At 33.7% G+C, this 26,169-nt stretch overlaps 2 protein-coding genes and 1 long non-coding RNA gene across 10 annotated transcripts; 1 reads left to right on the top strand and 2 right to left on the bottom strand.

Annotated features, from left to right (window-relative positions):
• Positions 1-651: 651 nt before the first annotated feature.
• Positions 652-4,375, bottom strand: LOC123906260. Of its 8 annotated transcripts, none has more exons than XR_006808820.1 (3): positions 1,865-4,322; positions 1,716-1,782; positions 652-968 (listed from the first exon to the last, which is right to left on the bottom strand). It is a non-coding gene; the product is annotated as an uncharacterized LOC123906260 (long non-coding RNA). The 8 variants fall into 8 exon arrangements; XR_006808819.1 differs by lacking the exon at positions 652-968 and adding an exon at positions 1,166-1,608 and having other exon boundaries at positions 1,716-2,990; positions 3,123-4,375; XR_006808816.1 differs by lacking the exon at positions 652-968 and adding an exon at positions 1,166-1,608 and having other exon boundaries at positions 1,716-2,771; positions 2,904-4,346.
• A 1,461-nt stretch (positions 4,376-5,836) lies between these two features.
• On the top strand, positions 5,837-9,320 carry LOC123906259 (LRR receptor-like serine/threonine-protein kinase EFR). The gene is made up of 2 exons (XM_045956126.1): positions 5,837-8,476; positions 8,601-9,320. The coding sequence occupies exons 1-2, from the start codon at positions 5,884-5,886 to the stop codon at positions 9,020-9,022; spliced, it is 3,015 nt and encodes a 1,004-aa protein (XP_045812082.1). The 5' UTR covers positions 5,837-5,883; the 3' UTR covers positions 9,023-9,320.
• Positions 9,321-10,957: 1,637 nt separating this feature from the next.
• On the bottom strand, positions 10,958-14,425 carry LOC123908963 (growth-regulating factor 7). The gene is given in 5 exon segments (XM_045959716.1): positions 10,958-11,231; positions 11,233-11,809; positions 12,986-13,376; positions 13,832-13,963; positions 14,131-14,425. Coding segments are annotated over 5 exon segments (1,374 nt in total). The 5' UTR covers positions 14,354-14,425; the 3' UTR covers positions 10,958-11,180.
• Between the last annotated feature and the right edge of the window lie 11,744 nt (positions 14,426-26,169).

The following is a 26,169-nucleotide window of genomic DNA, read 5'->3' as shown; positions in this document are numbered from 1 at the left end:
ATTTTTAGCCACCGAAGAGTTTACTGGATTGAGTCGCGGACTAGATCGCTCTCTTTAAGACGTTTCGTGGTACTGCCCAAAATTGTGCAAGCAGACTATCAACCACGCCGTCCCCATGATAAAACAGTCCAGTTACAACTGTATACCGATATGCTACTCCACGGTAGAAATCGGTCAAAGAATACACCTTCTTGAATGGTACTACAATACCACTCGAATTGATGCTACGACATCAATCTATGATTCAGTACCACTCAAATTGATGTTATGACATCAATCTACACTAGTAGAAAAAAGCTTTTTTACATCTGGCGAAAACCACTTTTTACATCTGAACAATTTCAGATGTAGGCGCACGAGACTTAGTAAGTATACACGTTTTACATCTGACCCTCTTTAGATGTAAAATCAACACTTTTTACCTCTGTTCTCGTACTGACCATTTATCAATTATTTTTATTAAATTAAATTGGACCTTTTACATCTGACCAAGTCCACCAGATGTGAAATCTTAACTTTATTTAATTTTTTTTAAAAAAAAACCTGCGTTTTTTTTTTAATATTTTAAATCTTTTTTTTTTTTAATTACAAAAAACTAACCCACAATGCCAGCAAATCTAACATAATTAACTTGAATCAAGAACATGATACTAAAAATTCAACATCCATAACCAAATTCAACATTCAACATATAGTAATAATGTCGTTAAAATACAACCATTGAACATCCAAAATACAAATCAAAACATCGTCGTAATTAATACTAATCGATCCAAAATACAAATCAAAACATCATAATTAATACTAATCCATTGTAACTTCACACAAACCTAGCTAGCTAGCTCCTAATCTTTCTCATCAGCATCATAATCTACCTTAGGATTATATAGGTCAAGAAAACAAGTTGCCCAGCGGTCTCGCAAATCATACAGCTCATCCTCTGTTAATGCCGTGGGATCATTGAACACCTACAATATGTAAATAACTTAATTCAGCCACTTATTACAACTTAATTCGCCCACTTAATTCAAACTAAGTACTAAGCTCAACATGGCACATAAAGTAATTAACTACTTAGCTAAATGCACTAAACTTTGAGTCTCATGATTTAGAGCTCTTTTATGAACAACAGAGAGCTTAACAAATTTTTTTGAAAAAGGCAAAATTTATTAGAAATTAAGTACAAGGAGTACTTATAATATACAAGATAACAGCCACAAGAAAGCAAGGCAGAATAGCAACCAAACGTCTATCCTAGAAACCACAACACCATAATAGCAGCAAACAGCAAAAAAGCAAAACAGTGCCTCCTAATTAGGAAAAAAATGTGACCAAAACCAGCAGAAGCAAACAGCCACCAGCACACACCAGGAAAAAACACACCCAGCTACTATTCCAGACCCACAAATTCATTACATAGAAAAATACAACCTTAGCTAAGTGCATCAGATTCTATAATAACATGTCAAATTAAAGGTTCAACTCCAATGTCGATAAAGAAAAATATAATATCTCCATCCAATTATTTGTAATACTAGCAGAGACAATGTCAATCATATTCTTCATTACATAATATCCACAGCCATTGCCGTTAGGCTGTACCCTTGTCTACATATAAATGACATTTAGTTAATACATATATATATGCAAAAAGAAATAAAAATCAATCATGTGTTATGAACGTAAATAAATATTAAAATTTACACCACACTTACTTTGGGAAAAATTCATGTAGTCTTCTTTCTATTATCAAAAGTTGCTAATTGATGAACTTTAAAAGCACTAAAAAAATTTAAAAATCAACAATGTTTTAATAAACAATAAGCGGATGAACAAAGGCAAACTAAATAAAATAATAACTTACTTTGTAAAAAGATTCTTCACTGCTTCAGGTATCTTATGGTGTAATGAACAAAGGCAAACTATTACATTGTTCTTAGGACACATAATTATTAATTGCCAATGCCCGCTGTACACATGAAAGAACATAACATGCATATATAACCCACAGGCCAGCAAGACTATATATAACATGCATATATAAACATAATTTCACAACAAACAACATCCAAAATTAAAAATGAAGAACATGACACTACATTTGAATTAAGGCAAATAGTAATGTTAACAATACTAATATGTACCATTCAACATCCAAAATTAATATCAAAACAATTCACCATATAATAACTTCACACATACCTAGATCCCTTCCTAAATCAAGATAGTTCACCACACTAAAATGCCAAAGCCTAATACTTACTAAATTCAAATCACATATGTACAATAGCACCATACTATACATCCCTTTCCTAAATTGCATCGCTAATATTGTCATCAAAATCAAGACAGTTTGCAAGACCTAAGAGCTCCTATATAGCAACTTACCAAAACTTAAACTAAACAACGTACAATGTCAAATAAGAGAGAAACCTGACCTCGCTCCTAAATAGCTGCAGTTTTTTTTTTTTGGGGAGCACAATACTCTACTCAATGTGAAGCTGCAGCATAAGAAACAAATTAGTGAAATTAGTCAGAAACTAAGTTAGTGAAATTATTGATCCAAACAACACTATAAAAAAATTGGACATTCTACATACAAGGACTCTAAATTTCTAATTCTAATCAAAATAGACCTAGTCAGAAACTCCTTTTCCTCTGTCTTGCTGGACCATTTTCAATCATCAATTGGGTCATGAATCGAAAAGATCTACCTTCATGACTAATACGGCATAATGTACGATTTAAGGTTCCAACCGAACTTCCCTTTTCTTCAGGTACACCAAATATCATAAAAAACATGAAGAATCAATCAAATCATGAAGAAGATCAAACTGAAATGGATAAACACAATACACAAAAATGCAAAGAGGAACTTGGAAGAATGCAAGAAATATGTTTACCCGCAAAAGTCACATATATTTGAGATATAATTTCGGAGCTTTTTCATCTGTTATGTTCAATGATGACACTGTTCTTCCATGTGATTCCTGCCATTTGTGAAGGGCACACAAAAATGCAGTTAAGAAAACATAGCAATCCCCAGGAAGACAAAGTTATATGCATTTCGCAAAAGCAAGTCCATTTCCAAGGCGTTGTTTTGTGTGAAAATATGCACTTACCTATTTAACTATGCATATACATCATAAATATTTGCAAGCTCCACTTGAGTACTTGAGCCATTTAAGTACAAACATAATTTCAAAGTGCAAGTTAAGCCTATATTATTGGCCCCTCCCACAACTATAGCCATTCTTTTATCATATGTAATCAAGGCATTAAATTGCAGACCGCATCACATGATACAGCCTCAGCATCTAGGTTGCAATGGTCACCGCCACAATCACATCACACGCACCGATTGCAAAATGCAAACCACGTGACAATTAGCCAGCCCGGGCAACTAACTCATAATAGCCACAATGCAAACATGGCAGCAACTGTAACTTAAAACCCTAGATCTAATTATCAACAAGATTAATCTGATCAATAACCAGAACCCCTAGACCCAAACTAGGCAAACTTGATTCTTTCTGACCAAGAAAACCACAACACAGTTCTTTTGATGCCAAAGTTACTCATATGATACGCTAAATGACTCTCTAACTTTTAACTCCATTTATTTTAATCAATAACACTTAGATCCTAATTCATAATAAAAAAATAAAATTTTAATACCATGTGCACAAGATAATCACTATCATTAATTTGACAAGTAACAAACAGCTCAGCCTAATACGCAATCAGAATGATACTATGAATTTATAAGCAATTGGTACCTTAACCAGCCTCCTAACGATAACAAAAAAGCAATCAATCATAACTAAATAGATTACATGATTATGAGATAAAAAAAGGGTTGAAAGATAGATTGTAAAAAGTACAAGAGCAGTGAGAATGAATACACAAGGAAATAAGAAAGCTAATATAAGAATGGTATGAAAAAGGGTTCGATAGGAAGTATGGCGAGCTGCGACCTTGATCTTCATTAAGTCAATAAACCCATTGTTTGTGCTCGATATTGTGATACTTCTCATATTAGGCGAGAAGTGAAGCTGCATCGTCGTTTATGAATATGCAGCCTCACATCCACAATAACCCTAGCACCAAAATTCCAGAACGATAACAATAAGAATAGCGTGACCCATTTCATCCAATCGCACACCATCAGATTCAGATCCAATAATCGGATCCAATTTCTATCTGGGTCGTCCTCAGATCGATCAAGTTTGGGTTCCAGAGAGGATGAGTGAGAGACGACGAGAGGACGAGTGAGGGATTTCGATTGAGAGAGTTTCGAATTGATCGTCCGAGTGAGGGTGAGGGTTTTGTTCGTTGTGAGATTCGCTTTTGTTCTTGAGGGAGAGACCTGTTTGTCGAGAGAGTGTTTTCACTTAATTTACTTATTTGGTTCCAAAAATTTTTTTTTTTTTTACTCAACCTGACTTTTTACATCTGAGGATATATATGCCCAGATATATATTTATTTTAGATAATTTTCGCCATAATTACAGGATTGCCACCGCGTCCAGTTATGCTTCTGGTACATTGAAACCAGATGTAAAAAGTTTTGTCTATATATTTTTTACTTCTGTGGATATTGAAACCAGATGAAAAGACTACTCCATATAGCTTTTCACATCTGACATATGTTCCGCAGATGTAAAATGCTTATGTAATATGTCATTTTTCTACTAGTGCTATGAATGACCGGTACTACGATACCATATGTGGTACTACAATACCACATGTATTGATGATACTACAATATCAATCAATATAATGACACTGAGGTCATTCCAATATGGTACTAAGACCATTCAGGGATTATGGTACTAAGACCATTATTTACTTCAAGGAACTAGTGATACTTTGATCACTCTTAAACCAAATTAAAATAATATGGTTTCCCTTTTGTTCAAAATTTCAACTTATGAAATATACAAAAGCTATTCTTACTTTCTCTTTTCACGATAGAAGTTTTGTTAAAATTATATAAGTCTAACAAAACAGTAGATCAAACGCCATGTAGAGACACCAAAAATAAATTCTACATCATATTCAGCATTAGCTTCTAAAATGTAAATACACGGCAAATCACTGAAAAATAGTCTCAACAACAGTACTAGAGTTTGGTCTAATACCAATCATACATGAGTTGCTTTATTCAAATTCAATTATCATCTGTACTTACTAATTACACCATAGAATTGATGAAATTAGTGTGAGGCCGTTAGTATGCACGAGCATCATTGCAGAATATAATAGGATATAATCATTAGATGAATTTGCTCATAATTCAATTCCTGATAGATAATATTCAAGCCACACTACTACCCACACTTGTGGTCTTTCCTGTTTATGTGATAGATTAATCTGAACAAGTGTTTCCGACTCATGGTTTCTTAGATTGTTCTCAACTAGGCTTATCTCTTTTTAATCAAACTTTTTCAGTGTAGCCATCAATAAGATTTATTCTCTCATAAATTAACGGTTACAAAATAAGGGAAAATAAATCACAATTAAAGGGGAGGAAAATTATACATGCTGCAAAACAGCTCTGATCATCATTATTCTTTTATAAGCAGATCTGGATGATATTACACATGTTGGAGCTAATAATTTCATGGATAATTTCCTACATCTCCATTATGACCAGGATATGCATAAGGAGGGTCATAAGCCTGTCGGAAAAGTTTTCGTCCTGCGCCATAGCAATAAAATTAAGTGAATATTATGAATTACTCCGTTGTGTATTAATTAATGAAACAAGAAGGTGAAAAAAAATCATAGATGCATGTATGGTTAATTAATATTTTGAAAAATTAGTGTATGAAGCAGCATATTGAGCTATAGATCAAAGTGTGAAGCAGCATCATTACTATGATCCATATAAGACTTATTTTGCTCCTATGTTTACTTCTTCATAATTTTCATGTCATCATTTCCAACAATAGCACCACAGACAAAGATATCCTTATATCTTTCAAATTACAAGTAACTGATCCAAACAATGCTCTATCCAGTTGGGGACAAGATTCTAGTCACTGTTCCTGGTATGGTGTCAACTGTTCCAAAGTTGATGAAAGAGTTCAATCTCTAAACTTATCAGGACTTAGACTTTCTGGTAAACTACCTTCTGACCTCTCCAACCTCACTTATCTTCATACACTTGACCTTTCCAATAACAGTTTTGATGGCCAAATTCCCTTCCAATTTTCTCATCTTTCACTCCTTAGTGTCATTCAATTACCTTACAACAATCTCTCTGGTACACTTCCACCTCAATTGGGTCAACTTCATAATCTACAAATTTTGGACTTTTCTGTCAATAATCTAACAGGTAAAATTCCATCAACTTTTGGTAATCTTTTTTCTCTTAAGAATCTTTCATTGGCAAGAAACATGTTTTTTGGTGAGATTCCAAGTGAATTAGGCAATCTCCACAATCTTTCAAGACTACGACTCTCACAGAACAATTTCACCGGTGAGATTCCTACTTCTTTCTTCTTCAATCTCTCTTCCTTGGACTTCTTATCCTTAACAAAGAACAACTTATCAGGCATTTTGCCACAAAGATTCGGTGACGCCTTTCCGAATTTAAGGACACTTACTTTGGCAACTAATAGATTTGAAGGGGTGATTCCTAATTCCATATCCAATTCATCACATCTTAAAATTATTGATCTTGCTAACAATAGATTTCATGGGCCAATACCCCTTTTTACCAACTTGAAAAATCTCACTTATTTGATTCTTAGTAATAATTTGCTCACTTCCACCACATCATTGAATTTTCAATTCTTTGATTCTCTAAGAAACTCCACTCAGTTGGAAATTCTTATGGTCAATCATAACAACTTGGCTGGTGAACTTCCAAATTCTGTTGCTTATCTTTCAAGCAATCTACAACAGTTCCTTGTTGGGCATAATAAGCTAACTGGAACTATTCCTCAGGGAATGAAAAAATTTCAAAATCTCACATCCTTATCTTTTGAACATAATTATTTCACCGGCGAGTTACCATTAGAATTAGGAACACTCAAGAAATTGGTGCAGCTATTGATATACCAAAATAGATTGTCTGGTGAAATTCCAGACATATTTGGCAATTTTACAAATCTGTTTATTCTTGCATTAGGAAACAACCGGTTCTCAGGTAGAATTCCCACAAGTATCGGACAATGTGAGAGATTGAATATACTTGACTTAGAAATGAATAATCTTGTTGGTGTCATACCAATGGAGATTTTTCAACTCTCTGGCTTGACAGCTTTGTACTTACATGGAAATTCTTTGAACGGTTCTCTTCCTCCTGTATCCGACATGGAGCAGCTAGAGATGATGTATGTTTCGAACAACATGCTGTCGGGGAATATTCCTGAAATCAAAGCAAGTGGCTTGAAGATACTTTTGATGGAAAGAAACAAATTTAGTGGCTCAATTCCAAATAGTCTAGGGGATTTAGTATCCCTTGAAACACTGGATTTATCATCAAACAATCTCACTGGTTCAATTCCTGAGAGTTTAGAAAATCTCAAATATATGGTCAGCTTAAATTTCTCTTTCAACAAATTGGAAGGAGAGGTTCCTATGAAAGGTGTTTTCATGAACCTAAGCCAGGTTGATCTCCAAGGTAACAACAAACTATGTGGCCTTAACAATCAAGTTATGCATAAGTTGGGAGTTAATTTGTGTGTTGCAGGTAAGAAAAAGAAGAAAAGCATTTTACTTCCTATCATACTAGGGATCATAGGCGCGACTGTTTTGTTCGTGTCAATGATCTATCTACTGTGGCGGCTAATGTCCTTAAAGAAGAAACACAAGAAGGAGATAAGAACTTTGTCATCAACTCCTCTAAAGGGGCTGCCTCAAAATATATCCTATGGTGATATTAGGCTTGCTACAAACAATTTTTCAGCTGCAAATTTAGTTGGAAAAGGAGGCTTTGGCTCTGTTTACAAGGGTGTGTTCGACATCAGCAGTTATGAAAGTCAAACCACAACGCTTGCTGTTAAAGTTCTTGACTTGCAACAAAGCAAAGCCTCTCAGTGTTTTAGTGCAGAATGTGAAGCTTTGAAAAATGTTAGGCATCGGAATCTGGTCAAGGTGATCACTTCTTGCTCCAGTACTGATTACAAGGGGGATGATTTTAAGGCTCTTGTGATGCAATTCATGCCGAATGGTAATTTGGAGATGAGTTTATACCCAGAAGATCTTGAGTCAGGATATTCGCTGACCTTGTTGCAAAGGTTAAACATTGCCATTGATGTTGCATCTGCCATGGACTACTTGCACAATGACTGTGATCCACCAATAGTCCATTGTGATCTGAAACCTGCCAATGTCCTATTAGATGAAAATATGGTTGCACATGTGGCAGATTTTGGATTGGCAAGGTTTATCTCTCAAAATCCATCAGAAAAACATAGCAGCACTCTTGAATTGAAGGGATCGATCGGCTATATCGCCCCAGGTAACTTACTAATGAGTTTTTTCTACTTTGAATTGTATTTAATTTTACCTTATATATTGCATCTATATATGTATGTAATTATGTAATATACATAGATATCTAATATTTGGGTGACATGTTTCAGAATATGGTCTTGGTGGAAAGGCTTCAACTAGTGGTGATGTATACAGTTTTGGAATCCTACTTCTAGAGATGTTCGTAGCCAAAAAACCAACTGATGAAATGTTCAAAGAAGGATTAAGCATGAACAAATTTGTATTAGACATGGATGACAAGAAATTACTTAAGGTTGTTGATCAAAGACTTATCAACCAATTTGAGTATTCAACACAAAATTTCAGCAGTGATTGTCATAGTAGTAGTGCGTCTGTCGACAACAGTTACAGTGACAGTATTCCAGATTGGATGCACAAAGCTGATAAGTGTATAGCTGCTTCAATGAGAGTTGGCTTATCATGTGCATCACATCATCCTAAAGATCGGTGGACAATGAGAGAAGCCTTATCAAAATTGCATGGAATTAAGCAGTCTATACTAGGCTTGTGATGTTTGTCTCATGCCTGTTATACATGTATAATTTGTACCGGATCTGTAAATACTTGTAATGAGTCTCATGTTCTCCCAACCTTAAATCTAATTTGATCCTATGAACCTCGCGCATGAAAGGGTCATCTAATATCCGGGTTAATTTGTAACAAGCTTAAAGTTTAGCAAACTTTAGCTTGAGGGGGAGTTTTAGATACTATATGTTTTGCATCTATATTATTTATTATGAGTACATTTTCATTTCTTGATTGACAAACTCCCGATGCTTCCAGTTAATGCATCGTAAGTTTGAGCCGTTGCAAACAAGATCAAAATTTTGACGTTGCAACATGCATCAATGCTTAACATACCATACCATTTCAAAAAAGCAAAATACACCAACCAACACCAAATTGGATTTGGACCTACAATGACTTAATTGTTGTTACTTATTGGTCGGATGAATGGAAATCAAGATAACACATGAGTGTTGAATCTAATCTTACATTTAAATCACATGTGTTTACTTTTGATGTTTCCTTCCTCCCAAGTTCCAACTTCTACATAAAGAAAATATCATGAGACTAAATATATATATATATATATATATCAAGGAGACAAGAAAAATATTTCACATGGTCTACTTACTATATATGAGAGTGATTGATGGTGTAATAGTTATAGAAACTTGATATATCATGGACATTATTCAAACCCCACCACTTCAACCTCACCCCAACCACATACACATGTTTGATGCCTAGGATTTTTGTCGTTACAATAGCAGCTAATATTGTACTTCACTACACTTCAGAATTTCATACATGTCTCCTTAATGCTTATAGTTATTTTATTTGTGACAAAATCAGCTATGTTCCAACAAAGTACGACCCATGTTAATTATTTGCAGAAGTCTCTTTCCACAAATTAGTGTAATTTAATAGTTAGTACATTTTCAAAATAAAGAAAGATCAACCATATTATACTTCTATTTTCACCCATATGATATTTATTACACATTTAAATTGTTGTTAAATAATCAATGATGAATTGGTCCAAGTGGTAAGAATTTTAGTCCCCTTAGGCATGCATGTAGTCAGGAGGTTGATTTTTGCCTCATGTGTGTGGAGAAAATTCGGTTTGGAGGGGAGAACTCACCTTGTATGTCCCACGGGTTCTTAGAAAGAGATTAATCATTACTAACGGCAAACTTTATACCAATATTATGGTAACCCTGAAAAAAATTGTTGCTAAATAAAAAGTGTATACACAAAGCAAAATAAAAATGAGTAGGTGTAGTCTTCATTAGCATAACTTAGTTGATAGCGACATTGTATTTTATATACGGTGGTCAAGATTTAAACTTGAGATTCTCCGATTATTTACCTCAGAGGTTGAACTTTTAGCCATTAGACTATTAGACAGAAATAACGAGTATTTGTAGTAGTTGATATTGTAGGGAGTAGAATAATAGTATAGGAAATGATATGAAGATATTGTTGGTGGAATTAATATAGAGAACAAAACACTGAACAGCTCCTTGGTTGACATAGTCAAAGCTATAGATCTATGATCGTATCCGACAACAATTGGGTCTGGACCACACAACAAACAACTCTATTGCATTCCACCAAGATGTAGTACAACACAATACATCGAAGAGCTAGTCTTGTTCATTCACATAAACAGAAACACAGCTTGTTTCATAGTGTTTTTCTTCACTTATTTTTGTCCATAGAGAGAAGTGGCAAGCACCACTGAAATTCACACATAAATGTGAGGTTTCGGGTTTGAATCCAGATAAAAGCGTTTAACTTAACAATATCAACATTGGAAGTTGAACTAGAATTTATGTATCCATGGTGTTTTTCTTCTACTATATAAAATAACAAACCGCACTAAACAAACAATAGGCTATGTATAACAATGTTGTCTCTTATGGATCTACGGATGTAGTTTATAAAAGAATTGGTTTTGCCATTCAGAAAGGATTAGCGGCGCAACTTGTTGCCGTTTACCTTTCATTCATGTGCAATTATTTTATATATATACTAAAATTATCACAATTTTATTACAAGGCATAATTGAGTAAATATGCAAGCAAAATAAGATTACTTTACAGAACAGAACAATAAACCTATGCTAAATGAAACTTAAGGTGCTGACTAATTAATTTACATTAAGACATTTGATTGAAGTATTTGAGTAAGGCAATTTCAGAATTGACCCTTTGATGAAGCAATAGTAGGTGTACTATTACCACTACTATCAGAAAGATGCAAAACACCAGAAGGAGATGAAAACATTCCTGTTGCTGAAGTTTCAATAGATTCAACATGGTTTATTCCAACAGGTGAACATGGATTAGAGTTTGTTGCATCACTGATGGAAGTTACACTGCTTTGCCTCAAAACTTCACCTAATGGACCTCCCATTGGTAAATCAAGAGATGAAAGAGAGAAGTTACCAATTGATGTGGCAGAAACATTGTGGTTGGTGTTAGCATTGTTTTCCACTGTTTCTGCATTAGACCATGCATCAATGAAACTAAAATCTCTTGGTTTCTCATATTGGAGAATTTGCATTGGAACAGTAAGGGAATTAAAGAAGAGAGAAAAGGGTTTTTCTTGTTGAGAAAGTTCAGAAGTAGTATATAGTGGAAATGAATTCATATACTGAAATTCAGTGTTATTTTGATAGGAACTTTCATTGGTTAATCCAAGTCTGTTGTTATGCATCAGAGAGTGCCATCCTGAGTTAGAAGCACCAAGATATATTGGATCTCCATTTTGCATCCACTCCAAGCCCCTTTTCATTCAATTCACCCAATCAATAACAGAATAAAATAAACAAAGAACTTCTCTAATAAAGAGTGAATTTCATAGAGGGAACAAAACTTCAAGTTTTATTGTTTTGTTTTCTTTTGTTTAAGAATTTAGAGTCTTTAGCCTAATGAAAGAGATGGTGTGAAACAAGGTTGTCAGAACCGGACCGGTCATCGAACCGGCGAGCTCACCGGTTCAAGGTTCAATTGGTCGGACCGGGTTCAATCGGGGTCGAACCGTTTTTAATTAAATATATATTTTAATTAATATATAAATAAATATATATGAATAATTGTTGAATATTTCATAATTTCACACATTAAAAAGATAAAATGTCACAATTCAAAATAAAATAAAATTTATAATTCAAACCAAATGAAAAATAGATGAAAAACAAAAACATTTCCTATTCCTACAACGTCGTTGTTTTGTTTCAGATTTTTTTTAAAAAAAAAAAAATTAAAACGACGTCGTTTTGCCCTTTTTTTTTAAAAAAAAAATCTGCAAAACCGCTTGAACCGCCCGCCCGGTTCGCCGGTTCAACCCGGTTTGACCCCGGTTCACGCGTTTTTTTGCCGGTCGGTTTCCTATCCATTTTTTGCTCAAAACCGAACCGTTTTCATGACCGGTTCACGGTCCGACCGATCCGACCGGCCGGTCCGGTCCGGTTTTGATAACCTTGGTGTGAAACATGAAAGTGAATAATGACATGCAAACCAAACAAAGACATAACCTATGAAGCATAGAGACTCCTCAGGTTAGGCGTGTCCCAGTGTCGGACACCGACACTTATGATTACACTAAATTATGTCATTTTCTGAAATTATTATTAGTGTCCGTGTCTGTGCTTCATAGGACACAACATGTTTGGATTGAAGGTGAATTTAGCTAAATCACATATTTTAGCAAAACCCTCTTCAAAACTTTAAGGATCAACAAAATCACAATGGCAATCTAATTTCACCAAACTCACGGTGATTCCAAACATAGAATCGGTAAATGCTTGAATTGACAGTGAGATTGACAGAATCACAATGAACCAAAACGATTTTGATAAAAGCTACATTTTAGAACTTCAGTGAAATCACATTGTCACCTTAGTTTCGTCAAACTCATCGTGTTTCCAAACAAATATAGTAAAATCAAAATATAAACTCACCTTGGCTGCTTATTTGAAAAGTCAAAACTTTGAGTTTTGATCACAAAGCCATTATTCTCCAAACAAAGGAAAGTTTGTTGATAAGGTTGAAAACAAGTGGAAGCATGAAAATGTGATGAAGATCCACCATATGTCCTTATAATTGAATTAGGCATAGCCACAGTCTTTTTTATTTGATTATGACTATTGTCATTGGTGTGAAGTTCCACATGCTTTCTTGAACGGGGACGAGAACGACCTCTATGCATATGTCTTTCGCAATACTTGTTATTAGGAGCCACTTCTCTTGAACATCTCCATTTTTTACCATCTGTTCTTCTGCATCTACCTTCTTCTGGATCATTATTACTTTTATTTCTTGATGATGACTTCTTATTGAAACTAGGATCCACTATGAAAATGCAAATTTCAAGAAACAGTAAGAGAAAACAACACATCATGAAAAATGGTCACAGGCAGAAACAGTAAGAGAAAACAACACATCATGAAAAATAGTCACACGACACGGACACCAAACACAACAAGAACACTAACACATCGACACCGATAATAATTTAAGAAAATGACATAATTCAGAGTAATCATAAATGTCGGTGTGGTGTCATGTCGGTGTCCGACACTGGAACACGCCTAATCTGCGGAGTGTGCGTGCTTCATAGTCACACATTGATTGAATGACAAAAGGTAAATAGCAGGAAAAATGGTAAAGAACTAAAGATACAAACTTTAACCAAAAATGGACTTAAAAAAACAGAAAAAGATAAAGGGGCATTTTATTTTTCTGTGTTTGTGAATCAAATGTGAAAATTAGGAAAAAGAGAGAAAAGGGTAATTCATAGTTCATACATGAGAGAAGTTCAGTAGGAACAGGAAGAGAAGCCACCAAATACTTGTAAATCATAGCTTGTCTTTCAAGCTCTTTCCATTGTGAATATGTAAAAGGGGATCCTGATGAAGCCGCCATTCCAACTGCTGTAACTGTGAGAATGTGATTGACCACAATCAAACACACAAAACACAAACAAGTATATTCAGAAATTTGTACAGAACATTTTCTGACCACTATTAAGTATTAATTTCACTTTTTTTTTTCTTCTGAATAGTAAAAAAAGATGAAAAAAACAAAGAACAAAACACTAATTAACCTGAGGGTTTGAGAGCTGTGGTAGCAGAAATGTTGTGGAAAGGCTGCAAAGTTAAAGGTACACCGCTATTATCAATGGTGGTAGCATCTAGAGCAGAGGAATCAGAATCACCGCCAAAAGACATGATGTAGCTTGTGGGACCATAACCATCAGGAATAGCAGAAGAATCATCATGATCAGAGGAAAATAAACGGTGGTGATGATTCTGGTGCTGCAACATCATGTCCGACCCAAGAACACTAGTAGTACTAATGTTGTTGTTGGGTTTTTTGTTGTCTTGAGAGTGAAACTCACTCATAACTGAAATGAAACCAAAGCACACTTTACTGAAAATAGAAAACAACTTTCTTGTTCTAAATGTGTTCTAATGTTAGTACTTCTTATTTTTATAATAATAAAAATAACCACCCACCAAAATTAACTTTTTCAGGTAAGGAAGATAGTGCTTTTTTATAGCATTTGGATTATTGAAATGTAACTTTCTATATATATATATATATATATATAACAGTATTGAACGGTACATACCGATTGTTAGTTGATTCAGTGGTGATTGACATTGAATTTGGTAGGAAATACCACAGTTCAATCTCCTGCAATCAGGAAGGAACTGGAACCATTTGATAACAAAACTGATGCCCAAACCAGATTAAACATGTGGTGTAAGTCAAAAAGAAAAATTAAACAGTACATATCACATATTAATAAAATTATATAAAAATGATCTCACCTATCCATTTCAAATTGGACAATTCCGATATGTTACAGCAGCATCAGTAGAAAATCCAAATCTGTAATATTATAAGATTAATTAATGTAATGACTAATGAGCCTTTAAAAAGAAAATTAATGTAATGACAGGTGTTGGAATGTTGAGAAAGGAAAAAGGGTGATGGATTTATGACTGTATGATGGGTTACCGCCACTCTTGACCTTTGATTTGCTTCCATTTTTCCAACATTCTCAACATCACACTAGCAGACAAATTCATAAAAAGGTGACATGTTCCTTTCCTCTTACTACTTTTTTCTCTCACCCATTTTTTCATCTGTCATTATAATGGTATCTATCACTTTCTACCCGTAAGGTTAAAAACCACTATCCACCAAAACTATTCAATTTTATCTAGCTGTTTTAAATTATTTATATATATATATATATATATATATATATATATATATATATATATATATATTTGTCAAATTTTAAAATGTTTAAATATTAATTTTTAATAAAAACCTATTTTTGTGTCAAAAAATAAAGACTAAGGGATAGATTTAAATCTAACATAATATCAACTATCCAAAGTAAAAGATTAACTTACAAAACAAAGAGACATTTTCAACTAATTAGATATATAATTTCAAGTTTCAACCAAGAAAAAAAAGTTCAAGTTTCAACCAAGAAAAAAAAATTAAAATTTGCAATTCTTATTTCAAATTGTGAGACCGTTGGCGGACTTTTGAAGCTTCATTTTAGAATATAATCCTTATTTTAAATTTTCAGATTCAATAAAAATCTTTAAAATCTCTAATTATGCTAGTCCTACTTATACTTCTAGAATAGAGCTTTGGAATCACATTATTGAGTTAAGAAGAGACATTACTGACCCCTGGCTTCTTATGGCAGACTTTAACGATATTATCCTGCCAAGTGAATAAAAAGGTGGTACCTTCTCTCATTCTCGGGCTGGGGCACTGCAAAATGTGTATGATAAGTGTAACCTAATGGACATTAAGACGACGGGAGGTATTTTCACTTGGAATAGAACTTGCTCCGGAAATCGCATGGTTTTTCGAAAACTCAATCGGGCCATTGCTGATGTTCCTTGGTGCATGGCCTTTCCAGATGCTTATGTTGAAGTGCTTTGCAAATTCCATTCTGATCATAACCCTCTTCTTTTGAGATGTGGGCGTCCCCTGACTAACCATGGCCCTAGACCCTTCAGATTTGAAGCTGCTTGGATTACCCATCCCAACTATCATGATATTGTCAAATCGGCATGGGGAAAGAATACAGGTGATATTGTTAATTCTCTTCAGGATGTCCAACAAGAGTCTATTAATTTTAATAAGGTTAGTTTTGGCAATATTCGCAAGAGGAAAGAGCGTATCGAGCGGAGGCTTAAAGGAATCCAAAGCTCCTTAGAACGGGTTGATTCAGCGAGACTCGTTTACCTTCAAAGGGATCTCCAGAAGGAATATGACATCATTCTCAGTCAAGAAGAAATTCACTGGTTTCAAAAGGCTAGGGATGATTGGATAAAGCTGGGGGATCGCAATACAAAATTCTTCCATACCAAAACTATTATTCGGAGGAAGAGAAACAAAATCCATGGTCTTCATCTCCCTAATGGTATTTGGTGCACTGATGATTCTACTCTCAAAGATGAAGCTCAATATTACTTCAAGAACCTTTTTTGTTCTCCTAATTTGAGTAATATTAATGATATAGATGATCGCCAACTAGCCCCAACCCTCAATGATGAGGCGTGTCACTTTCTCTCTAAACAGGTTACTAAAGATGAAGTTACTCAGGCTTTGAATCAAATGCACCCTTTCAAGGCTCCTGGCCCTGATGGTTTCCAGGGCATTTTCTTTAAACAGTACTGGCATATTGTCGGAGATGATGTCACCCATTTGATTTCAGTGGCCTTTGAAACAGGTGAATTTCCCCAGTCCCTTTCGGAAACTCTTATTGCATTAATTCCCAAGGTAGATTGTCCTAAAAATTTTAAGGAATTCCGGCCCATTAGCTTGTGCAATACCATCTACAAGCTTATTACAAAAATCTTAGTCAACCGCCTGCGGCCTTTTTTGAATCAGATTGTCGGCCCTTTCCAGAGTAGCTTCCTGCCAGGGAAAGGAACTACCGACAATGCTATCATCCTTCAAGAAGTTATACACTCTATGAGAAAATCCAAGAGAAAGAAGGGTGATATGGTGTTTAAAATTGATCTGGAGAAGGCTTACGATAATGTCAGCTGGGAATTCCTTCAATTCTGCCTGCAACAGAACGGCTTTCCTCCTATAACGATCAAATTGATTATGTATTGTGCCTCCAGCTCCTCTTTGTCTATCATTTGGAATGGGTGTCGCCTTCCTTGCTTTACCCCTACCAGAGGGCTCAGGCAAGGCGATCCTTTATCACCTTATTTATTTGTTCTGTGTATGGAAGTTCTGTCGCAAAGTATAATTAAAAATATTGACGATGGTCGTTGGAAACCTGTGAGGCTCTCTAGGAATGGTCCTCCGCTATCGCACTTATTCTTTGCAGATGATGTTCTTCTCTTTGCTAAGGCTACCAAATCTCAAGCTTTGAATATTTCTAATTTGCTAACAAGGTTTGCATCTTATTCTGGGTTGAAAGTCAATGTTGCTAAATCCAGGGTTTTCTTCTCTTCTTCCACTAAGAGGGGCAAAATCTCCGCTATTGTTACTAGCACAGGTATCAACCGTACCCTCGCTTTAGAGAAATACTTAGGCTTCCCTATGATGCATGGTCGGCTCCAAAGGAAGGATTATGAATTCTTAGAGGAGAAAATTAGCAAGAAACTTGCTAGTTGGCAGCACCGTCTTCTTAATAAGGCCGGCAGGATGACTTTGGTAAAATCTGTTTTGAATTCCATTCCGAATTATTATATGCAAGTGGCCTGGTTACCTCAATCTACTTGTGATTCGATTGACAAAATGGCTCGCAACTTCTTATGGAAAGGCACGTCTAACATGGGTATTCATCTTGTGGGCTGGGATAAGATTACGAAACCTAAAAAGCTTGGTGGTCTTGGTATTAGAAAGGCCCGAGAGGCTAATACTTCTCTTCTCGGCAAGCTGGTTTGGAATATCCACAAGAATAGTGATACTTTATGGGTTCAAGTGATAAAACATAAGTATCTCAAAGAGGAGCTACTTCTTACTATTAAAAAAAAACCGGGATCGGTCACGTGGAATGCCATCATGAAAGCTTTGTCGGGCCTTAAAGATGGCTTTCAATTTCGACTAGGAGATGGGAAGTCATCCTTCTGGTATACTGACTGGTCCGGGATTGGTATTTTAGCTAACCATGTGTTATATGTTGATATTCATGACATTGAAATTAGAGTTAGGGATGTCTTCATTGATGGAAATTGGAATTTCAACTTGCTTTATACAACTATGCCCAATGAAGTTAAGGAGCACCTGAGTAACCTCCCCATGATTCTTAACTCAAATGTAGCAGACTGTCATACTTGGAAAGGCAACCTTAACGGGCTCTATACCGCTCGGGACGGTTACCACTGGTTAAACCGCAACGACTTCTCTGACAACTCCACAACTACTGTCACTTGGTCTTGGTTGTGGCACATCCCGGCACCGGAAAAAATTAAATTCTTCCTCTGGATTGCGATTCATAAGGCCCTCCCAACTAAAGAGATGCTTTCTCATCGAGGTATGCTTCAAGATAATTCTTGTCCTAGGTGCAATAATAACATTGAAACAACAATACACTGCCTGAGAGATTGTGAAGTTGTGAAAAATGTTTGGAAATCTGTGGGCTATACTAATAATATGTTCTACCAAGGCGTGGATATTTATGTGTGGTTGCGGAGTGGTTTGGATAGTTCCTCTACTTTTCTCTTCATGTCGGCGATTTGGCTAATCTGGTGTACTAGAAACAAACTTTGTTTCAATAATGAAATTGTTTCGCAATTTTCCCTTAGATTGCAAATTGAGAATTTCGCCCTTTTGCTTAGAGCTTGTTTCCTTACCCAACAGATGGTGACAACAACAAAGTTAGTGAAGTGGAATGCTCTTGGCAGCACCGGCATGATCTTGAATGTAGATGGGAGCAGCATCGGCAACCCGGGTGCCTCCGGATTTGGGTTTGGGGGTTTAATTCGTAACTCAGATGGAGCTTGGGTCCATGGCTTCTCGGGGAACATTGGTTTTTCTAACATCTTGCATGCCGAACTCATGGCTCTTTACCATGGTCTACTCCTAGCTTGGGAGCTAAACATCAAAGACTTGCGGTGTTATTCCGACTCCGCGACTGCTATCAAATTGATTACCGAACCTGTTGACAAGTGGCATCACTATCCAGCTATTATCCTTACTATCAAGGACATCATAGCCAGAGATTGGAGAGTCAGAATTTCCCACACTTTGAGAGAGGGTAATGCGTGTGCAGACTACCTAGCTAAGCTTGGAGCTCGTAACAACGAAGTCTTGTCCATCATAGCCAGTCCACCTGTTGGATTAAATTTACTCCTTCTTGCTGATGCAAGTGGGACTTGTTTTTATAGATAGTTGTTTCTTTCCTTCTTGTTTTTTCTTTTTTTTCCCCATTGTACCAAAAAAAAAGAAATTATATAAACCAATTGTTTCACCAAATTTTATAAAATAAAAAATAAAAAAATTGTTTCACCAAATAAAGAAAGAAAGGATAAAGTGGTGGAAAACACTTCATCACATAGATCTTTAATTTTCAATTGTGAAAACAGAATAACGAAACATAAACCTTTCAATTGCCGGTGTGAGTCTTGTTTTTTCTCTTATTGAAACTTTTGGTTTCCTTACCCTGCAATTGATCACAAATTTGTTAAAGTAAATAAAAAGAAAGACAACTAAATTGATTCCAGTGTTGGAACTTTAATTTTCAATGTTTTCTACTTCTGGTTTCCTTACCATGCAATTGATTCAATTGATTAGAGATACATGCAGCGACCTATTGATTGCAATTAGGAAAAGAGAGAAAGCAGAGAGGGTAATCGATTTTCAGAAATGAAGGTAGGAAAAGAGATACATGCAGAGACATATTGATTGCAATTAGGAAAAGATAGACATGCAGATAGGGCAGTTGATTCTCAGAAATGAAGTTAGGAAAAAAGATACATGCAGAGACCTATTTTTGTTTTTTGAACAAACATGCAGTCTATTGATTTCAATTAGGAAAAGAGAAACATGCAGATAGGGTAATCGATTTTCGGAAATGAAGGATAGTTGTGAGGTGAGAGGGAGTGGTTGCATAAATAAGAGGGAGGGTGAGGTTAATGGTGGTCATATGTGAGAGTGAAGGTACTTGAGTTGAGTGAAAAAAGAGAGAAGTTTTTTTTTTTTTTTTATAAATTTTGTTATTGCTGAGTTGTTTTTAAAAGCCTAAGTTTTAGGGTTTGTTAGTGATTTTACTACTTTTATATTAATAATTAATTAATAATAAAGATAAGTATCAACTTTTTTTTATTACGTTCAAAAAAAAACTTTTTTTTATTTTTACTCATATATATTTTGTTCTTGAAATATAGTAGCAACCCGTAACCAAAAAAAAAAGAAATATAGTAGCAACCGTCTCTTATATAATGTGTCTTATTTTGGAGAGCGACATGCTTCCTAAATTTTAGATAGCGGTATGCTTCCTAAAAAAAATCTAATTATATACTAAAATCTAAAATATTGCTTTAGGTTTAACTACACATTTAGTCCCTTACATTTATTTTATGTTTCAATTTGGTCTCTTACGTTTAAAAAGTATCAATTTGATCTCTTACGTTTATTTTATGTTTCGAGTTAATCCTTTTCGTTAGTTTTGTCACTAACACCGTTTGAACAGTACACGTGTCAGCGTGTACAAGTGCCACGTGTCTGTCTACATATGCAAATTGATTGCCACATGTGACAAAATTGACGAAAATGACTAACTTGAACCCTAAAATAAACGTAAGAGATCAAATTAATACTTTTTAAACGTAAGGGACCAAATTAAAACATAAAATAAATGTATGGGACCAAATGTGTAGTTAAACCTTTAATAAAATATCATTATACCTTTTTTTTTTACACCGAAAGTATCATTATACTTTATTTATTAGCATATTTGTAAGGCTTAATTAGTAAAATGGTCCCTTAAAGACATTTTTGTTTTCAGATTGGTCCCTTAAAGAAAAAAAGGTCCAAATAGGTCCCTTAAAGAAAAAAAAGTCCGAATAGGTCCCTTAAAGACATCTCCGTTAATCAGTTTGGTCCCTAAAAAGTGGTCTAAATAGGACCAAACTGATTAACGGAGATGTCTTTAAGGGACCTATTCGGACTTTTTTTTCTTTAAGGGACCTATTTGGACCTTTTTTTCTTTAAGGGACCAATCTGAAACCAAAAATATCTTTAAGGGACCATTTTACTAATTAAGCCTATTTGTAATTACTTTGATAAACACATGTAACGATGATAAAACAAAAATGTATTAGCATATTTATACTTTATAATGTATTGATTTTATGATGTTACTACTGTCTGACGGAACGGATTCTGCGCTTGTCTGTGTCTATTATGCAAACTTATGTAAAATATATATATCTTATGTTACGGTGAATTTGTTAATAATTTTTTTTTGTACTAACTAATAAAAGATTTTTGTTATCCAGGATATTTTTAATATTATGAAAAGTTCACACTAAAATTTTTTGTACCTCTTTATATATAGGTATGGATAACAAACTTTTTTTGGGTACAATTGTTTTTTTACAATTTATTGAATCTATGAATTTATTGTAAAAAAAATAATATATATATATTAGGATTGCCATGAATTCTACAGGGATAAGTTTGTCAAACAAAAAAAATGAAATGAATCTATTGTCAAACAAAAAATATAGATATGATGACTGTCTTCAATTCTATACGGATTGCCAAGAATTCTATACTGATAAGTAACATGAAATCCTAATGTTAAGGAATTAATGTTAAGCTATATTTTTTAATCACGATACTAATTAAAAAATATGTCAAAGTATATGTATATATATTACTATTACTAATATATTAAAATCGATTACTATCGGGTGGGATGGGTAGCTCAACTGGTTAAGCTAGTTGAACTAAGAGTTAAGGAGCAGGAGGTCCGGAATTCAAGTCCTAGCAAAGGAGAAAAAAAAAACTAACATTGTAATACTAACAACTAACATTGTTTATAAAAAAAATAAATAAAAAAAACATTGATTACTGACGGATAGTTGTCTTCGATTTGTTTGTTTGAAAGGTATCTTTGCGGGTAATAGTAAATGACAGAAAATTAAAGAACAGGAAGTAAATGACAGAAAAATAAATGTTGTGTGTGTGACCACACGTGGTGGTTAAGTGTGGTCGGATCCCTTCCTTACTCCTGCTTGGTGGTTATTTCCTTGTTTCCCTCTATCAGGAATTAGACTGTTAAAAATAGCTTCATAAGCACTCGTTAGTGGTTACCCTTACCCTGTTTAAATATCCTTGCCCCAGGTTCCACTTTTTTGTTACAAACATTGGTATCGTTACCTTAGTGGCTCCATGTGGCACAAGCTGTCATGTGTGCCTCTAACTAGTCCTAACCCTGTCTCAGGTAGAAATTATCGTTCATTCTAATCATATACTAAGACCTCAGATACTGAATTTAATGGTCTTATCTTGGACATAGCACATCGTCCTTCGTTCGGATTACTAGCTTTGTTTCCTATGCGATATCCAATAGGTCCTTAGATTTTATTCTAATGTGATCAGTATTAAAATAAATATAAAACTAGACAATAAAAGAGTTTGAAAATATAAACAATTGAATTTATACCCAAATTATACAAAATCAAGCATTCGTAAGAGAGTTTCTCGACTCCACCTAACATAGGAAAAATAAATTACAAAGACAGAAAGAAACAATCTTATTGGCCTTGGAGTTCCTTGACATCCTTGCCTCCTCCTTAGAGTTCTTCTAACTCTAGAGTGAATATTCAATATTCTGAATATTGAATATTTTTTGTGAATGAATAATAGTAGAGGAGGAAGACTCTATTTATAGTTTTTCAGCTGGGTTTTGGGCTTTTCTACGCGTCCATCGCACCCAACATGGCCACGATGGCGTGTAATTTTGTCTTATCGTGGCCACGATGGATCATATCGTGATACGATGGAAGATTTTCTCAAGATTTTCTGCGTGCTTTTGCCGTCATCATCGTGTCACGATGACAAGTCATCGTGGTATACGATGGGAAAGATTTGTTGCAGATTTTCTTCAACTTAAACTGTCTTCTCATCACGCCACGCTAGGATCTCATCATGGGTACGATGGTTGTGCTGTTTATTACGTTTTTGCTTTTTTTTGCTTTTTTTTCACTTTTCTTACTTCTGGGCCAAGTAACTTTACTTTTCAAGGTATTTGCTTGCTTTTAGGCTTCAGTTGCTATTAAAACTACCTTAAATTACTACTAAAAACATCATATAATTGACTGTCATCAATTACATACAAAAAAAAAGTATAAGATGAATATAAAAAAAAGATCATCTATGAATCTATACATAAAAATATTTTTTTTGAAGGAGTAATTAATCTATACATAAAAATAGGAACAAAACAAAAACAATAAAAAATATATAATAAAGTTTTTTGACTAATAGAGATAATTCATATAAAAACATTATAAAGCTAATTATTATTAAAATATATATTATAAAGTTAATTACTATCAAAATTATTAAATTACCATAAACATTCCTAATAAAATTTTTAATTTAATTGTCGTAATCGTCTTTTTGTTCCACTAAAAATGCAAAATCTTATCTTATTTAAATTTTCGTCAATTTTAACAACAACTAAATATTATTTTTTTCCACTCAATTATACACTACTTTTATTTATATAACTACTCTTAATAACTTAATAAATTTTTAGTAAAAAAAATAACTTAATAAATTTAATTACTAAATTACCCTAAATATTTCTAATTAAATGGTCTTAAATCGTTATGAGACAAGTGTTGACAGTGATACATAATTTTTTTTCACAAATACTTTAACAATATTTTATAAAAAAAAAATTAAATATTTTATTCTTAATTCTAAAAAAATTACTCCATCCGTTTCAAATTACTTGTCTTTTTAGAAAAAAACAAGAAATTAAGAAAGTGTATTTTTGCACCTTATTTTCCTATTATAACCTTATTTTAATTCATCAATTAAAAAGATACAATAAAAATATTTAAAATAAAATGATTTAAAATAAGGAGAGTATAATAGACAAAATATAACATAAATTATCAAAAAGACAATTTTCTAAAATGTCAAGTAATTTGAAACGGAGGGAGTAACTTATTTTTTTATAAAATACTTTTTTTAAAATTTAATATAATGACAAACTTAAATATCACACGAGTCTCTAAACTAGTTATTGTATATAAGGGAAGACATGCAACAAAAAAATTAAAACTTCCGCAATCCGATAATTTTTATTTTTTTTTTACAATTCGAAATGTGTTTTTCTCTTCTTCTTTTATTTTCAATTGTTGGAATTTTTTTTACATTGTTATTGGAGTGTCCATTATTTTTAATTACTTCATCTAAATTAATTCATTTTAATTAACTTATCTTCTTAGTACCCACTAACTTAGATGTGATACTGAACATTATAATCTCAATCATTTACTTTTCACACGGTTTGATTAAATTCTTCAGGCAGTAAGAGATTACTCTCTTTCGTTAATTAGATCAAATTTGTTTGGATATTTTAATTGAACATTTTGAAAAATAACAAAGATGTGTGGCCTAAGCTTTGAGGCCTAAGGTTATGGTCTCGATTATTTTACTTTTTACACGAACTTAATTTAGTTCTTCACACCATAAGAGGTTGTTCTATTTCGTTAGATCAGATTTCTTCACATCATATTTTTTTAAAAAAAAAATATTTAGAAAGACAATAATAACATTTTTTTTTTAGAAAGACAATAATAACATAACATACATAAATTTGTGGATTAAAGTCTAGAACTATTATTTTTAACAAAAGAAAAGTCCAAAATTACAAGCATAAAACAATTAACTAGTATGGACGACATTAAGGTGTGGTCGTTATAGACAACACCATTAAATATCATCGTTACGGACAACGTCATTAATGACATGCTCTTTAAATCTATTTATGACAACGGAGATGTAACAATTAATAACTTAGAAACCTTGGATTGTGGCTCACTATATTGTGGCTCACTGGCTCTTGATCTGAAGAAATCTTGGATTGGGTCGTTGAACCTATGTTTTGAGATTAAGGTGAGTCAATTAGGTGATCGATCACGAGTCTATTTAAATTAAAAATATATTTTATATTTCAATTTATCTCTATAGATGATGAATAAAAATTTAAAATGAACTTATCCACATATCATAATATTTCTTGTGAATACAAACACACAAAAATTCATCATAATTCACATAACATAAGATGGCAGCTAGTAAAGTTTTCAATTATATAGTCATTAAAACAGTTGTGTATAAGATAGTAAGACAACATTAAATTGCAAAGGGGCACACAGGAAATTTCCAATTATACACAAGAAGAATTCAATGCGCTTGTTGAGCATCTCAAAGATTCTTCATGCAATTTAAACATAAACTGTTTGGTATATATATAAGGTTGAGTTATGTGTCTAAAGTCCTAAAGTTTGACATATGAACAATACTGTTCATGGCATACTCGTTAGTTCAGTCTATTTAATACTCCATCCGAACACAATTATAAGTAAAAAAAATCACTTTTTAGTTCATTGAAAAAGTAATGTATCTAGTCAATAATATAGACTGGATACATTATTATTTCAATAAATCTAAAAAGTTTTTTTTGCTTATAATGGTAGCCGGAGAGAGTAGTTTTTTTAAAAAATTTTATGGAGAAAATAAATGTAGTAAATGAAATGTGTGTGCTAAAAATAAAATTGACTCACTTAGTATCAAATTCAATTTAAATATGTTATTAAATACTTTCTCGGAGTGCGAGGTTGGGAAAGCTTCTGGTAGTTATCGGTTTGGTTTTGATTTCAGGTGACCGAGACAGTCGGAGAACACGATGTGGTGGCCGCCATTATCGGAGGAAGAAGAATAAGGTGTATGAAGCAGCTGTTGGGAAACGAAAGAGAGTTTGAACAAATCGCGTATGTTGTGTTGCATGGTGTGAGGGTAATTTTGGCAAAATTTGAAATAAAGCATATTTTTTTATATTTATTTGACTGAAATCAATTTCCCCTTTATTCAAAATAAAATAAGTGGGATCAACACACAT

The sequence above is a fragment of the Trifolium pratense genome, linkage group LG2 (assembly GCF_020283565.1).
Source record: "Trifolium pratense cultivar HEN17-A07 linkage group LG2, ARS_RC_1.1, whole genome shotgun sequence".
Classification (NCBI taxonomy): Eukaryota; Viridiplantae; Streptophyta; class Magnoliopsida; order Fabales; family Fabaceae; genus Trifolium; species Trifolium pratense.
This window is presented reverse-complemented; position numbering and strand designations above follow the sequence as displayed.

Excerpts from the sequence above, each read along its gene's own strand:
- LOC123906259 (XM_045956126.1), top strand. The coding sequence starts at position 5,884 with ATGATCCATATAAGACTTATTTTGCTCCTATGTTTACTTCTTCATAAT. Across the intron at positions 8,477-8,600 it reads GATCGGCTATATCGCCCCAG|AATATGGTCTTGGTGGAAAG; the intron begins GTAACTTACTAA and ends GACATGTTTCAG.